The sequence below is a fragment of the Arachis ipaensis genome, chromosome B10, assembly GCF_000816755.2.
Source record: "Arachis ipaensis cultivar K30076 chromosome B10, Araip1.1, whole genome shotgun sequence".
Classification (NCBI taxonomy): Eukaryota; Viridiplantae; Streptophyta; class Magnoliopsida; order Fabales; family Fabaceae; genus Arachis; species Arachis ipaensis.
Window position 1 is genome coordinate 115,314,755 of NC_029794.2, and position 16,374 is coordinate 115,331,128.

The window sequence follows — 16,374 nt, forward strand, 5'->3', positions numbered from 1 at the left end:
ATTTCTTAAAAAGATATTTTTAAAAATAATTATAACATGATTATAAATATAATAAAAATAAATATGTCAATTAGAAGGTTAAATCAATATGCCTACCAATGCCTTTGTTGAATTTTGCAAACTGGATAATTAGTATGTATTCGATTGCTTGGTGATCATGTAGATAATTGAGTAGTTGAGTTACAAATTGATCCCACAGTGTGCATCTAATTTTTTCCTCATTTCTAAATAAAAGCGAAAATTAAGAGAAATAGGTAATAATATATAATAAAAAAAGATTTTGCATATGAATAGATAATTATTACAAAACAAATTATAATTGTGAAATTTTAAATCTTCAAATACTGCAAATCATGGAGATCAACCACAATGTAATGGCCATTTTTTCCTGCTTTTGACCATGACATAAGTTCTCCTTTTCCAGTCAAGAGTCCAATAACATCTATTTAAAAAAAACGAATTAAAAGCATGAAATTAAAGACAAATAAATGAACAACACAATAATAATAATAATACAAATTAACTACGTACCAAATAAGTTAGATTTTTCATTTGTTTGTCTCAATATATCAGTATGATCGAGAAAATTAAAATGATTTTTAGGAATGTTACGATCATCGATCGTATTTACTATACGTGACTCTTTCTTAAAAGTTATTCTACACACATGTGTAGTCAGAAGATAAATTCCGCTTGATTCCTCAATCAGAAAATTTGAGAAGACATAAACCTTCCCCTCGATCAAATCATTCTCAAACATTTTTGCCAAATAATTCTTGATTGAACAATGAATTTTATCACACTGTAAAACAAATTAAAAATGAAGACTATTAGCACTTATAACTCTATTAAATCGCACTATCGTTGATTCGTCCAAGGGTTTACTTATCAAATAAATTTAACATATGAACAAAAAATATCTATAAACTGGAAAAATGGGTGGAAAAATGCCGGTTAAGAATTTCTTATAAAAACAGTATTGCAAGTACAGTCTTAACCGACGAAATTTCCACTATCAATTTAAATTGTGTCACAATTAATAAAAAGAAATAACCGGGAGTAGAATCTCGTGTCGTTTCCCTAAGAGTTGACACAATGTGCAATTTATTGGCTAGGATTTTTCTGAGTAATTTTAGAATTGGAGAATGGAAAAATAAATAGCTAGAAATTAAAACAATAAATATTAACAAGAGGTGTTATGTATTTGAAATTAAAAGCCTTGGTCAGGGAAGAAAATTGGGATTTCTATCCTTGTCTTTTCCAAGTAGAATAGTAAATGTTCATTGCTTTCACTTAGTTATTCTCTAACAATTGAAGGAAAGTCAAGTGGCTTCACTAACTCTAGCTCACAAGTCCTAGTCACTTTGTGGGGGAGGACTAGAGTTGGTGAGAATTGAGTTAGCCAGCAATTTTCAATTACAGATAATACTTGAGTATCACAAGTCAAGGAATCCCAATTAATCAACCCCTAAGCCAAGTTGAAATGTCTACTCCATTAACATGAATGCCATTTTCATAAAACTATAATAGGAGTAAAAAAAGATATGATAATTATGAAAAATTAATTAAATTAAAATTAGCACGAACAATAATTAAAATGACTCAAACAAGCAATAAAAATAAATATAAAAATACTTCAATGCATTAATAAAATTAAAAAATAACAAGATCCAAACATGAACTCAAAGCAATTAAATGGAAAAGCGTAATTGAGTTATAAGAGAAGCAAACTATAAGGATGATGACTTCAATTGAAGGTAGTAGCAGCTCTCTCAAAATCCAATTCAAAAGCAAAACTAAGAACATCAAAATCTTAGAGAAAAGTCGGTGTTTTTCTCTCTAGAATTCAAAACTAAAACTAAAACTAAAGTGAAAAGTGTAAGTGTGTCAGTCACAGCTCCATCCCTGCCTCTAGTCTGTATTTTCGGGCTTAGATCTGGGTCCAAATCAGCCCAGAAATCACCCCCAACGAGTTCTGCTAAGTACAGCACATAATGCTCTGTCACGCGTATGCGTCGGCCACGCGTACGCGTCACTGAACGACGCTCCTGGTCACGCGCACGCGTCAGCCATGCGTGCGCCTCGCTCCTCGCTTCTCAAATCTTCAATTTCTTGTGCTCTTTCCACTTTGACATGCTTCATCTTCATCCTTTAAGTCATCTATGCCCTGTAAACCTGAAAACACTTAATAAACACATCACGACATTGAATGGGAATAAAGGAGAATTAAAAATTAAAAATTTTAAGACCTAGGAAACATGTTTTCAATCATAGCACAATATTGGGAATAAAACTTAAAAACATGTTATTTACATGAATAAGTGTGAGAATAATTGATAAAACCCCCTCAATTCAGTCTCAAATATATCATAAAATAATGGTTCATCAGTATGTTTGATAATTTAGTTTTCATGTTAGTACACATATTGAAATGGCTTAAAATTTAAAAAGAATTGAAATGATGGTTTATTTCAATATTTATTTTTGAAACACAGATAAATAAATTAAATAAACACTATTTTGATACTAACATTTTGTAGCATTGAAGAAATACGTTTTTTCTTTAGTTTGTTAATAGAGAAATAAAATAAATGCACAATTAATTAATTATAATTAATTAGGCTCATTCTTATACAAATAAAAATTTCTCTTAGTTTTATATCTGTAATATTTTATATTAATTAGCTTCAAATTTTAATAACTTTTGGAATAAATTAATAACAATGTAATGCGAATAATTGTTTAAATATAATTTCATTTTAATTTTTGATTCTGTTACCCACTTACATGAACGTTGAAAATAATCTGAAATAAAAAAGAATGGACTTGTTTGTAACTGCCATGTATTCTATTAACTGCGTGCGCTTCGTGTATCTGTCGCTCGCTCTTAGTGGGCAGCATCATAACTCTGCATACATAAGAACCCGTGAAAAATATTTTCATTCCCGTTGATAATTGACTATTACCCTCTTAAAAATGAAAGTGGACAATAATACCTCCAAGTGTGTTGATAAGAGCATCAATGATAACCAATCTTGTCAGGTTGAAACCCTCCAGGTGAGATGTGTTTCAATCTAAGTGTATTTGTTATGCACGATTGCAACTAAATATTCTTTAATATTCATATACTGTTTTGCAACATTAAAATAACTGACCTTGAGAGATTGTGCAACAATATGAAGGGAGAGGTGGCCATTCTTCAAGTTGCAGTATTGGACCTTGGAGACCGCCCAGCAACTTCTGATCAAATGCCACCATTGCATGTTCCAGCTGATGCGGTCAAAGGGAAGGAAGTACTTGAGAAAGACTATACAAATGTAGAAGAAGACACTGATGTCATTCTTGGTGGAAGCGATCCTGAAAATACTGGTACTCCCCTGTATGGAAAATATCAAAAGATAACTATTATCAACCTGGACAAAGAAATGATAGCACAATCAAAAAATGTCAACTATACTCGTACCTATCTTCGTGAAAAGGTATATCCTTATATTAGCTACTTGTTTTCATTTGCAGCATTCGTATATTTTAGTTACTAATTTTTTAATTATTTTTTTTATTAAATTTGTATAGGCGAAAAAAGCATCCAAAGCTGCCTTGAACTTGTCACCCAAAGGTCACAACTCAAGTGAAAATTTCTGTTCTGGGCGAAGGAGGGGCAGACCAAAGGGATCCAATGGACCTAGAATACTATCATCTGAAATTGGTTGTGTACTCCCAGTTGAAAAGAAGTCTAAATTCTGTCCAACTAAGGAAATGCAGTTGACACTACAAGAATGTCAAATATCACTTTATGTATTTGGCCACAACTTATATGAAGGGTAAAAACATTGAGTTAGCTACTTAACAAAAATAAAACTTATAAATATAAATAAATTAATTATTGATGTCGAATATTTATTTCTGTGTCTTTTGTATTTGTAAGTTTTTACACAAGTACAACTTTGTTGTATCTACATAGGGAGACTCTATTCAAAAATAAAAATATTGAGATGAGTTGAGCAAATTTTCAGTGTCTCATTCCCTGCAATGAAGTACACTCAAATGTAAGTAAATACTATAACTTTTATTAGGTTTGTGAAGAATATGCTTTAGTTATTAACATGTTCATTTCCATGTAGATTTTAATGTTGACTGCCCTTAAAACAACAATGGCATAACGTATTGATGATCCCTTTGAAGATATGTCCAACAAAATAACAACTTGGTCTCTACCACCACAATTTGGGGTAAAAAATTTCGATAACAGACCCTCAAAAAATATGTAGTCTCAATGAAACTAATGATTTATAATAAAAAAAAATTAGGTTGATGCCTTTAACCCAAATATGCTACGTCAAGAGTTGTATGAAAAGTACAAAAAACATCTGGATGCCGAAGTCTTCTGCGTTAGAATATGTTTTTTATTTTCACCCACTCTCTATTTGAATTTTTCATATTTTTTTAGTTTAATTGTCCATGAATCATGTCCACACAGATATATGTTCCATTCATTGACGACATTTTTCACTGGTTCTTGATGGTAATATCCATTGACGAGGGGAAGGTCTACAAACTTGATTCATATCCAAACCCAAAGCGAGATATCTCAAAAAAATTTGTCATGAGATAGATGGTGATATATTGAATCTTCCTAGTGTATTTTTAATTGTTGATAGCATAGTAAATTATATATTTTTAAACAAGTGTAATAACCCGTACCATGCACGTGATAAGTTTGAAATTATAATTTTAAGCTATTGTGTTAAAATTAATTTTAATTATGATAATTTAATTAATAAAAAAATAACTTGTATGCATTTATTTTCTTTTCTTAATATAGTGTTAATTGTATTAACTATAAAATAGTTATTTAATCTACTTTTTTTTCAATAAATCAGACATATATATTCAATATGCCATAAATAATCTAGTAATACTTAAATCCACTAACAAAGTTTTATATGTTGGTTTGTTGTGAAGTAAGAATATATCAAAATCAGCTCAAAATGAAGAACAAATTAATAGAGAATCCTAATGTAGAAAGTTCTACAACAAACAATAAATAATTTAAACCTACTAAATAACAATTCGACGCTATCCTTTGATACCTGCAAAATATATACATGAAATAACACTGTATCACTGTTAGTATATAAAATTATATGATTATCGTAATTATAAAATTGTTTATTAGGAGAATAAAATAATACATATTTTTTATGATAATTTTAATATTCTCAAGCTATTAATGTACAATAAGAATGCATTATCCATTAGCTCCTAGAATTGCTAAATTTTTTTAATTGATAGTAATAAATTTTAATAAATAAATAGATTTAAGTAAGACATTTTGTTATTACCCTTTCATTATAGGCTCTCGAAAATTTATCTCTCAAAAATTTATCTATATACCACATTCATCGTGCAATTATCTTTTAAGTGTCCATGATCTTGCAACAGTACTCGCAGACCATCTTTACTCGTTACCCTTGATAACGCAACATACAATTGACCATGGGTGAAAACTGGCCTTCGAAGGTAAATTCCAACTTTCGATAGAGTTTGTCCCTGGGACTTATTTATTGTCATTGCAAATGACATGATAATTGGGAATTGTCTTCTTTGAAACCTAACCGGTAATGTTTCATTATTTGGAATTAGATTCAGTCTTGGGATAAGAATAATACTTCCAGCTTTGTTACCGGTTAAAGTCTTGCATTCTATCACATGATTTCTCATTCTTCTAACTTGAATTCTCGTTCCATTTTACAAACCATTAGTTTGGTCTATATTCCGCAACAACATAATAGGAGCGCCAACCTTCACAACCAACTTGTGTGGCGGTAGACCTGAACAATTTATTCCATTTAGATTCGCCGGCGAGAAAGCATCTAACAAAAATTCCATATTTTCCTCCTCAGCACACACAGAGTCTGAACTTAAGTAGTCTCTTTCTTGTCCAGGTAACCCTGCAGTCATCTTGTTGTTGACATCAATGACACAATCCAGAGTTGGTGCAAGAATTGCTCTATCCTTGAAATAATTTTCAACGGATAAATTGGATAACATATCTAGATACACAAAATCAATGAGGTCATCCAAAGATGTCTCAGTGTTCTTAACCAAAATGTCAGATGGTATATGAACGATTGATTCACCATCTGTTGTATCACCAGCCAAACCATCACCAATTTTGAGTAGCCATTCTGCAAAATTTCTGAGTTATTGTATGTTGTTATTTTCACGTAGTGACAATCTCATGTTTTTTGTAAGCTTTAAAACCTTACAGTTATGCCACAAATATGAAGAATTAATAGAAGACTGAATTATATCTTGCCTTGAGCCTCTAGGAATCATAGGTAAAATTTGTCTAAAATCTCCTCCGAGAACAACAACTTTACCTCCAAATGGCAAATGAGCATTATACGAATCTGAGCACCTTAAGATGTCTCTGAGGCATTTGTCTAAAGCTTTGTAACAATACTTACTTATCATTGGAGCTTCATCCTATATGATTAATTTGGCCTTGGATATTAACCTTGCAAGAGGACTTTCCTGTTTAATGTTACACAAAGAATCTTCATTTATGGTCAAATGAATTTTAAACCTTGAATGTGCAGTTCTTCCATTAGGCAACAGAAGTGCCGCAGTCCCACTCGAAGCAACATTTAAAATTATACCTCCTTTAGACCTAACTGAGCATGATATAGTTGACCATAAGAATGTTTTTCCTCAACCACCTTGACTGTATAAGAAGAAAAGTCCACCCATACACCAATTATTTGATCGTATGCAAATTTATGCTCATCAGTTAGCTTTTCTAAATACCCACCTAGTTCACTCGCAACAGCATTAACGTCAAAGTTCAACTCTTCCATTATAATTCTGTCTTCTAAGCTGGACACCAAATTTTCTGAAGGATATGACATTCCACAATATTCTTTCAATGACTTGCCATTTGACTGGAGCAAATCTTCAATTTTTGCAAGTGCAATATCTTTTATTTGGACTTCTGACATCATCAAATCTATATTTTTTCAATTTAAAATAACACAATTATTTGAAAAATTATTAAATTAGTCTCTGGCAAAAAAAGTTTGAAATGCATTGTTGAATGATAAATAACACTCCTTGTTTTTGGTTTAAAAAATGCTTCATTAGTAACATGTCCTTTTAAAAATTATTATTGTGATTAACATGGATATCAAAATTATTATAACATAAAAAAAGGCACACAAACAACCAATGCAAATGCAAGTATTGGAAGTATGTGGATTTTGTTGCGGTTTCATAGATGAAGTAGATATGGTATACGGCAATGAATCAAAATATGTATTAAGAGGAGGAAGTAAAGCAAGTACGAAACTAATATATATATAATCCAATTTTTGAGTAATGTTTTGTGATATTTACTAAATATTATCAGAGAAAGGGAAAAAGTTAAAGAGAACACCTATAAACAATTTTGCCATATGTATGGTAATTTTACTCCCAAAAAAGGCATTTTGTTAAAGAAAATCACTCTTAAAATTTCTTGTCCGATGTTTTTGTTATAATTATAGGATAAATTGAATTCTACCATGGAAAAAAATTATAATAGACTATAGTTACCTTTCATTTGCAATAATCTTCTTTGTTCATATAGTACGTCATGAGAGAGAAAGTTCCAAGTCTTTTGCCAAACAAAATCTGGTCTACTCATGTTATTTGATATTAATAAAACAACAAAATGTCTCCTTAAAAAAGTTGCAGAGTGCCATGTTCCTGCTTCAGAGATTGCATCAATGAATTCTCTGTCATCCTGCAATAGTCCTAAAGCATAGCATGCATCTTTGAAGGAGTCATAAACAACACCATCAACTATTCTTAGATCATAAATGACACCATCTTTGAATAATTTTCTAATTTTATGAATGGTAGAAATGCTAATAATGAAACACACTTCAAATAAGGATAAGTCAATTAACTTACGTGTAACACTTGTTAATGGAGTCCTTGTGCTAGCTAAATCGGACCTCATTGCATACTTTGAATTTTGGTTGCTCTCATTTTGTGTGCATATTGATTTGTTAATCAAGAGAACTTGATTATATGAGCTGCTACTGGCCGCAAAACTCTCTTTGGAAATATTTCTTCTCTTTGCTCCATTGTAGGTGTCTTGAAATAATTAATATTTCAAAAGAATGTAGTATTTGGAAAGAGAAAGAAAGTATGCCATGAAAGAATTGGAATGAGATCATTATAATTGGTGATTACCTTGAGGTGCATTCTGTAAACAAAGACTTGTTCTTTTTTTTCTTCTTTGACTGTCCAAAATTATTCTACGCCTAATCCTTGCAAGTCTTGAACTTATCCTTGAATTTTCACTATCCATTGATAAGAGGTTAAAATAACACACTAAAATTGAGGCAATTCAAATTCAGAATTGTTATATATGCAGAGTATATTAGGAGTATTTAAAAACTGAAGAAAAATGAGTTAGTGGGAATGTGAAAAGTATTTTATTAAGGTAAAATAAGAAATTAAATCTCTACAATTAATTCTCTATCTTTAGATTAGGATAATTACGTTTGGAATGTTCCGATGCTTTTATGCTTTTTATTCTTTTTTGCTTGCGATACCCTTTATCAAAAAAATTACATTTGCAACCTTAGATTAAAGAAACTTATAGGAGAGATAAGTTTGGAATATAATAATTAATACATCATGTGATAGGAAAACAATAATTTCCAATTCATTGATATATACATACATGGAAATATATAATAGTGAACTATTCGGGAAGAGGCCAAAGAAGAGATATACAAATATACATGACATTATTGCTATACAGAGAATAGGCATTAAAAGATATATGCCTGTAATAAAATATCACACCATGAGCAACTATATTTATGAATTAAAATTATTGATACACCACATTTATTATATTATTATATATGAAATTAAAAAACCTCACTAAGTGTCGGAATCCCAATTTGTCATGCCGAAGCCTAGATCTTATAAGCTGAAACATTTAACAGGAGGAAAGAATGAAGGTTAGTTAAACCTCAAGCAAGGCTTATGCATAAAAAAGCCAGAGGTACACCAATAATCAATGGATTTTGCAGAATGTATAAACCAAAGGTGAGGTACTCAAGTAAAGCTTGGATAATCAGTCAGGACCGATGTGGAGGTTGTAGGGAGCAGCAGCGCAGATAAACAACGATACTGCCATGGCGAGCTCTGGAAGTAGAAGTTCGCGGCTGAGTCGGGGGAACAGCAGCCCGTCGATGCCAATGAAGAGGCCATGTAAGGGAAGTAGCATGGGTAAGGGACTCCTGCTTGCTGGGTTGGGTTTTGGATTACGTTTGGGTTATGTCCTTGTAGCCCACATCACAGGCATTGTTTAATATTACTTTTAGTAAATTTTCGTAAGTTTTGATTTTTTATTAATTTTTTTTCATAGTATGGATATTTTTTTTTCCTTATGTTTATTGACGTATATTATTGTACTTTTTTATAGATTTTTTAGCACTCATTTTTTATATAAATTTTTGTAATTATTTTTATTAATACATATTTCTGTTAGAACCTTATTTTTTTATTTACCTTTGTAGATTTTTATTGTGGTAAAAAATTAGTATATATTTTATATAATACTGTTAATTTTATGTTATAAATTTTTTAAGAAAGATATAATTAAATTTAAAAAGAGAGTACTACTGAAAGAGTACTAAAAAACTCTTAACTAAAAGAGTACTAAATTTCAAGACATATATTTAAATTTCTTTAAAAAAAACTATAGTCAAGAAGTTTTAAAATAATATAGTTTTGAATTATTCAAATTTATGTTTTGTAGTCATTTTTGTCTAGACAAAATCTTGAATAATATAATCCAAAATGAAGGTAATCAGAAATCATTATAGCTCGCCCCCATTTAGGGTCAAAGTCATAGATCAACAAAGCTTTCTTTAATAAAATGAAGGTAAGATATAAAGTATTATGTCCATAATACCAATGCTATATTTGAAAAGCCTCCAATAATATACCCAGTGTATCATATAAGAAATTTGGAACTAAACAAAATAAAAATGAAGCGACTTAAAGATAAGATAGTTCACACAGTAAATCTTTCACTCTCAGCAGCATCAGAAGCAACACCAAAAGTAGCTGTAGGTTTCTCTGTAAAAAAATGAGCTGGGTTTGCAACTAAGGTATGTTTGTCCCAGGTAAAAGTAGCACCTCCATCATCAGCTTCATTAACCGTAATATTTTTGCCAGCAGAACTTGAATTCTGTCCAGACGTGATTGGTGTGATAAACTTGGAAGACTCAATGTCAGGTTGGTATTCACCTACTTGTGAATCAGCATTCTATCGAAAAATTAAGTAAAGTTATCATTAGAGATAAAAATCTAATTAACAATCTCATCATTGTTCCGTGGTCAATACTTCACACCCTTAAACAAAACACCACCACTTAAATTCACAGTCTATCCACTATTTTGGAATGCTACATATCAACAACTACAAAGAACAGTCCACCAAAGAGATTTTTTTCAAAGATAGAGTCCACACAATTTATTATAAGGAAAGTGCATCTGAAGTTAGGGTCTTTTATATCATTTGAATATAAGGGATAAACATATAAATGTTAATAAGAGATGTACATTATAGCCTGCCAATTAATTCAATATTTTGTCAATAGCTGGATGATTTAATAATGTTAATGTTGTCACATACCCTTTTTCACAAACATGAATTGGATAAATAATCTTGTTAAACATAAATTGACAAAAAAAAATTTTTGGAAAAGTTATTCACCTTATTCTTATCTGAATAATCAGCTGGAAGTGTTATCAAATTAGAATTTATAGAGAAAAAGGCATCCTAATGAAATTTTAAAAACACCATGAGTATAATAAAAAATTACTTATATATATCGTACCTACTCTAAAGATAAAATACCTGCTCAATACTATACTTTTGTTTGAAGGAATTGATTATGGCCTCATTGTGACACAACTTCACGACTGTGATAGAAACCAATTGGAAAGAATTGATGTTCTCCAACTTCACAGAAACTTTGAAAAGGAACATTTTATTCTTGAATTTACTTAACTCTTCAGGAAAATCAATCCTATTCCCACCCTATATTAAATTCAGATGAAGAACAATAAGTGTCAACAATAAAATGTTAATACATGAGTTATAATGTTCACAAATAGTATATAAATACGAAATTTTTTTAGTACCCTCATTATATATTTTGTCCTCAGCTCTGCAGCAGAAATATTTAAACACTCACTACCAATAGTTTCATACACGATGAATGATGCATAGGATTCTTCATCACCAACCTTCAAATTTAGTGAATACCTATAAATAAAGAAAAAATATATTATCGCGAATCTCATTTAATAAAAACTGGAATAAGGTTTATTTCACAAATAATGCACACCTTGGAGTAAAATTCTGTGATTCAGCTTTGCACCTAGAATATTTGTAACCATCCCCTTCTTCTCTCATAGCCAAAGGACAAACATTGCAACTCTTGTACCACCAAGACTTTCCCGGAGAAAAATCCTTCACTACTCCAATGGTCACACAAACCGTTTTCTGAAATGCAGTAGTTTAATCAATTAAAACAGTGTTACCAAATGATTACACTCCATAAAAAATATGGCATAAGAAAATTTTAGAATCTAATCAAGTTATATAAAAACCTCTATAAGATCCCTAATCTCAAAAATTGGTTTGTACGGAGTTTTATTCAAAAAATCATCTTCCTCTTAATATGGAGCTCTTTTCTCAATGCGTGCAACCCGTGTTGGTGTCCCTGTCTCAATAGCCATTATTCTTTATTCACACAAAATAAAATTTGCGTTAGAATATTGAAGATGCAACCATACACAGCTAAACTTACAATATAACTATAATTTTAATAAACCAACAAAAAGTCTAACCTTTGTCTGAATTTTTTAACCTCTTCCAAATCAACATTGATCATCAACACAGAGTTATATGTTGTATTTGAGACTCCCATTTTTGCATGCATTACACAAAGAGTAATAACATTAGACCTTCAAAATGAAGATCACTTTACCAAATTATTTTCAAATGAGCCAAAACTAATAGTACATCAACAGAGGCAAAAACATAATGAAGAGGAGGACAAAAGTGTAAGATGAAGAAAGAAAAACCAAACGAATAGCTGTTCCAGAATGTCGAAAGGGCGCACGCGGAGACGGACCGGTAAGACGCAATGACAGCGGTTCTAGAACGGGGCGGCGATGACAAGCACACGCGATGGGGCTTCTTCTTCAAGTAATTGATTAGCCGCTAGGTTTCTCATAGTAAGTTAGGGGAATTGCTACCCAATAACGTGACTTTTCAAGGGAGGAGGGGAAGATAGAATTATGAGGGTAGGTGAGGGAGTTGAATCATTGAATGGTTAAATTAGAGTGTTTGCTTTGTTTATGATTGGGGTTGGGTGGGTTAGCGAGTTTTTGGGGTAAATAGAATCTAGTTGAATTGTGTCCCGTATAAGAAAAAAAAAACAAAAGGAGCTGTATAGATATATTTTTTTAAATATTTATTTACGTTAATTTTTATTTTTTCATAGGCTACAGTTACTTTTAAAATATCTATTTAATACATCATATGTTAATATTAATAGTATTTTTTAAAAAGATATTTTTAAAAATAATTATAACATGATTATAAATATAATATAAATAAATATGTCAAATAAAAGGTTAAATCAATATGCTTACCAATGCCCTTGTTGAATTTTGCTAGTTGGATAATTAGTATCTATTTGGTTGTTTGGTGATCATGTAGATAATTGAGTAGTTGAGTTACAAATTGATCCCACAGTGTACATCTAATTTTTTCCTCATTTCTAAATAAAAGCGGAAATTAAGAGAAATAAGTAATAATATATAATAACAAAATATTTTGCATATGAATAGATAATTATTACAAAACAAATTATAATTGTGAAATTTTAAATCTTCACATACTGCAAATCATGAAGATCAACCACAATGTAATGACCACTTTTTCCTGCTTTTGACCATGACATAAGTTCTCCTTTTTCGGTCAAGAGTCCAATAACATCTAATTAAAAAAATGAATTAAAAGCATGAAATTAAAAACAAATAAATGAACAACACAATAATAATAATACAAATTAACTACGTACCAAATAAGTTAGCTTTTTCATTTGTTTGTCTCAATATATCAGCATGATCGAGAAAATTAAAATGATTATCAGGAATGTTACGATCATCGATCGTATTTACTATACATGACTCCTTATTAAAAGTTATTCTACACACATGTGTAGTCGGAAGATAAATTCCGCTTGATTCCTCAATCAGAAAATTTGAGAAGACATAAAACTTCCCCTCAATCAAATCATTCTCAAACATCTTTGCCAAATAATTCTTGATTGAACGATGAATTTTATCACACTGTAAAACAAATTAAAAATGAAGACTATTAGCACTTATAACTCTATTAAATCGCACTGTCGTTGATTCGTCCAAGGGTTTACTTATCAAATAAATTCAAAATATGAACAAAAAATATCTATAAACTGGAAAAATGGGTAGAAAAATGCCGGTTAAGAATTTCTTATAAAAACAACGTTGCAAGTACAGTCTTAACCGACGAAATTCCCACTATCAATTTAAATTGTGTCACAATTAATAAAAATAAATAACCGGGAGTAGAATCTCGGGTCGTTTCCCTAAGAGTTTACACAATGTGCAATTTATTGGCTAGGATTTTTCTGAGTAATTTTAGAATTGGAGAATGGGAAAATAAATGGCTAGAAATTAAAGCAATAAATAATAACAAGAAGTGGTATGTATTTGAAATTAAAAGCCTTGGTCAGGGAAGAAAATTGGGGTTTCTATCCTTGTTGTCTTTCCTAAGTAGAATAGTAAATATTCATTGGTTTCACTTAGTTATCCTCTAACAATTGAAGGAAAGTCAAGTGGCTTCACTAACTCTAGCTCACAAGTACTAGTCACTTTGTGGGGGAGGACTAGAGTTGGTGAGAGTTGAGTTAGCCAGCAATTCCCAATTACAGATAATACTTGAGTATCACAACTCAAGGAATCCCAATTAATCAACCCCCAAGCCAAGTTAGAATATCTACTCAATTAATATGAATGCCATTTTCATAAAACCATAATAGGAGTAAATAAAAGACATGATAATTATGAAAAATTAATTAAATTAAAATTACCACAAACAATAATTAAAATGACTCAAACAAGTAATATAAATAAATATAAAAATACTTCAATGCATTAATAAAATTAAAAAATAACAAGATCCAAACATGAACTCCAAGCAATTAAATGGAAAAGAGTAATTGAGTTATAGGAGAAGCAAACTATAAGGATGATGACTTCAATTGAAGGTAGTAGCAGCTCTCTCAAAATACAATTCAAAAGCAAAACTAGGAACATTAAAACCCTACAGAAAAGTCGGTGTTTTTCTCTCTAGAATTCAAAACTAAAACTAAAACTAAAGTGAAAAGTGTAAGTGTGTTAGTCTCAGCTCCATCCCTGCCTCGAGTCTGTGTTTTCGGGCTTGGATTTGGGTCCAAATTAGCCCAGAAATCGCCCCCAGCGTGTTCTGTTAAGTGCAGCATGTGACGCTCTGTCACGCGTATGTGTCGGCCACGCGTACGCGTCGCTGAACCTTGCATCCACCCACACGTACGCATCAGTCACGTGTACGCACCGCTAAACGACGCTCCTGGTCACGCGCACGTGTCAGCCATGCGTGCGCGTCGCTCCTCGCTTCTCAAATCTTCAATTTCTTGTGCTTGTTCCACTTTGACATGCTTCATCTTCATCCTTTAAGCCATCTATACCCTGTAAACATGAAAACACTTAACAAACACATCACGGTATCGAATGGAAATAAAGGAGAATTAAAAATTAACAATTTTAAGGCCTAGGAAACATGTTTTCAATCATAGCACAATATTGGAAATGAAATTTAAAAACATGCAATTTACATGAATAAGTGTGAGAATAGTTGATAAAACTCACTCAATTCAGTTCAAAATATATCATAAAATAATAGTTCATCAGTATGTTTGATAATTTAGTTTTCATGTTAGTACACATATTGAAATGGCTTAAAAATTAAAAAGAATTGAAATGATGGTTTATTTCAATATTTATTTTTGAAACGCAGATAAATAAATTAAATAAACACCATTTTGATACTAACGTTTTATAGCAGTGAAGCAATACGTTTTTTCTTTAGTTTCTTAATAGAGAAATAAAATAAATGCACAATTAATTAATTATAATTAAATTTTTATATAGATTTTTACAAATATTTCTATATAAATAGTATTTTCATATGGATGGATTTTGTATATAAATTTTTCTTCTAATAAATAAGTTTGAGAAAATAAATAAATTTAATAACTTTATAAATACGTAATCTTTTGTTAATCTTATTTTTTTTAATTTAAATTTATTTATTTTATACATTTTACATGTTAAATAACTTAAAATATTTTATTTTTTAAAATTTATTTTTAATTTTAATATTAAATTTATAATTTTAAGAATTAAAATATAAAATTAATTTTTTAAACTCAATAGAAAAGTGGTAGAATCTATTGAGTCGCTAGTAAAAAGATAAAGCCAATTAAGTGTGTTACATGTCTAATTAATTCGTTTAAAAAAAAACTAATAACAAAAATAGAAGAACTAGTATTGATTATTTCCCACACAATACATTTATTTGTCAAAACTATTTTTTACATGATATATATTTTAAATATTTTAAGTAATCTCATATACTCATATGTATGATAAGGCAGATTATGTTAATTAATCTATATTGTATGACTCAATCTATATATGTATATATATGTATATATGTCATATTTTATTACTGACTAAATTTGAACCAAATAGAAAATAAAGCCAAATATTCATGTTTACTTTTATAATATGTCGATGATATTATAATTATTCTTGCAAAAGAAAAATAAATTTAATCAAAAAATGCATATAAAAAATTATACAAATAAAAATTTCTCTTAATTTTATATCTGTAATATTTTATATTAATTAGCTTCAAATTTTAATAACTTTTGGAATAAATTAATAACAATGTAATGCGAATAATTGTTTAAATATAATTTCATTTTAATTTTTGATTCTGTTACCCACTTACGTGAACGTTGAGGATAATCTGAAATAAAAAAGAATGGACTTGTTGTAACTGCCATGTATTCTATGCGTGCGCTTCGTGTATCTGTCGCTCGCTCTTAGTGGGCAGCATCATAACTCTGCATACATAAGAACCTCTTAATCGTGAAAAATATTTTCATTCCCGTTGATAATTGACTATTACCCTCTTAA

General features: G+C 30.2%; 2 protein-coding genes across 2 annotated transcripts; both read right to left on the reverse strand.

The window, feature by feature from the left end:
* LOC110268470 lies at positions 4,010-5,721 on the reverse strand. The gene is made up of 3 exons (XM_021114655.1): positions 5,395-5,721; positions 5,040-5,090; positions 4,010-4,024 (listed from the first exon to the last, which is right to left on the reverse strand). The coding sequence occupies exons 1-3, from the start codon at positions 5,719-5,721 to the stop codon at positions 4,010-4,012; spliced, it is 393 nt and encodes a 130-aa protein (XP_020970314.1).
* On the reverse strand, positions 9,956-11,108 carry LOC110268249. Its single transcript, XM_021114151.1, has 2 exons — positions 10,931-11,108; positions 9,956-10,336 (listed from the first exon to the last, which is right to left on the reverse strand). The coding sequence occupies exons 1-2, from the start codon at positions 11,060-11,062 to the stop codon at positions 10,082-10,084; spliced, it is 387 nt and encodes a 128-aa protein (XP_020969810.1). The 5' UTR covers positions 11,063-11,108; the 3' UTR covers positions 9,956-10,081.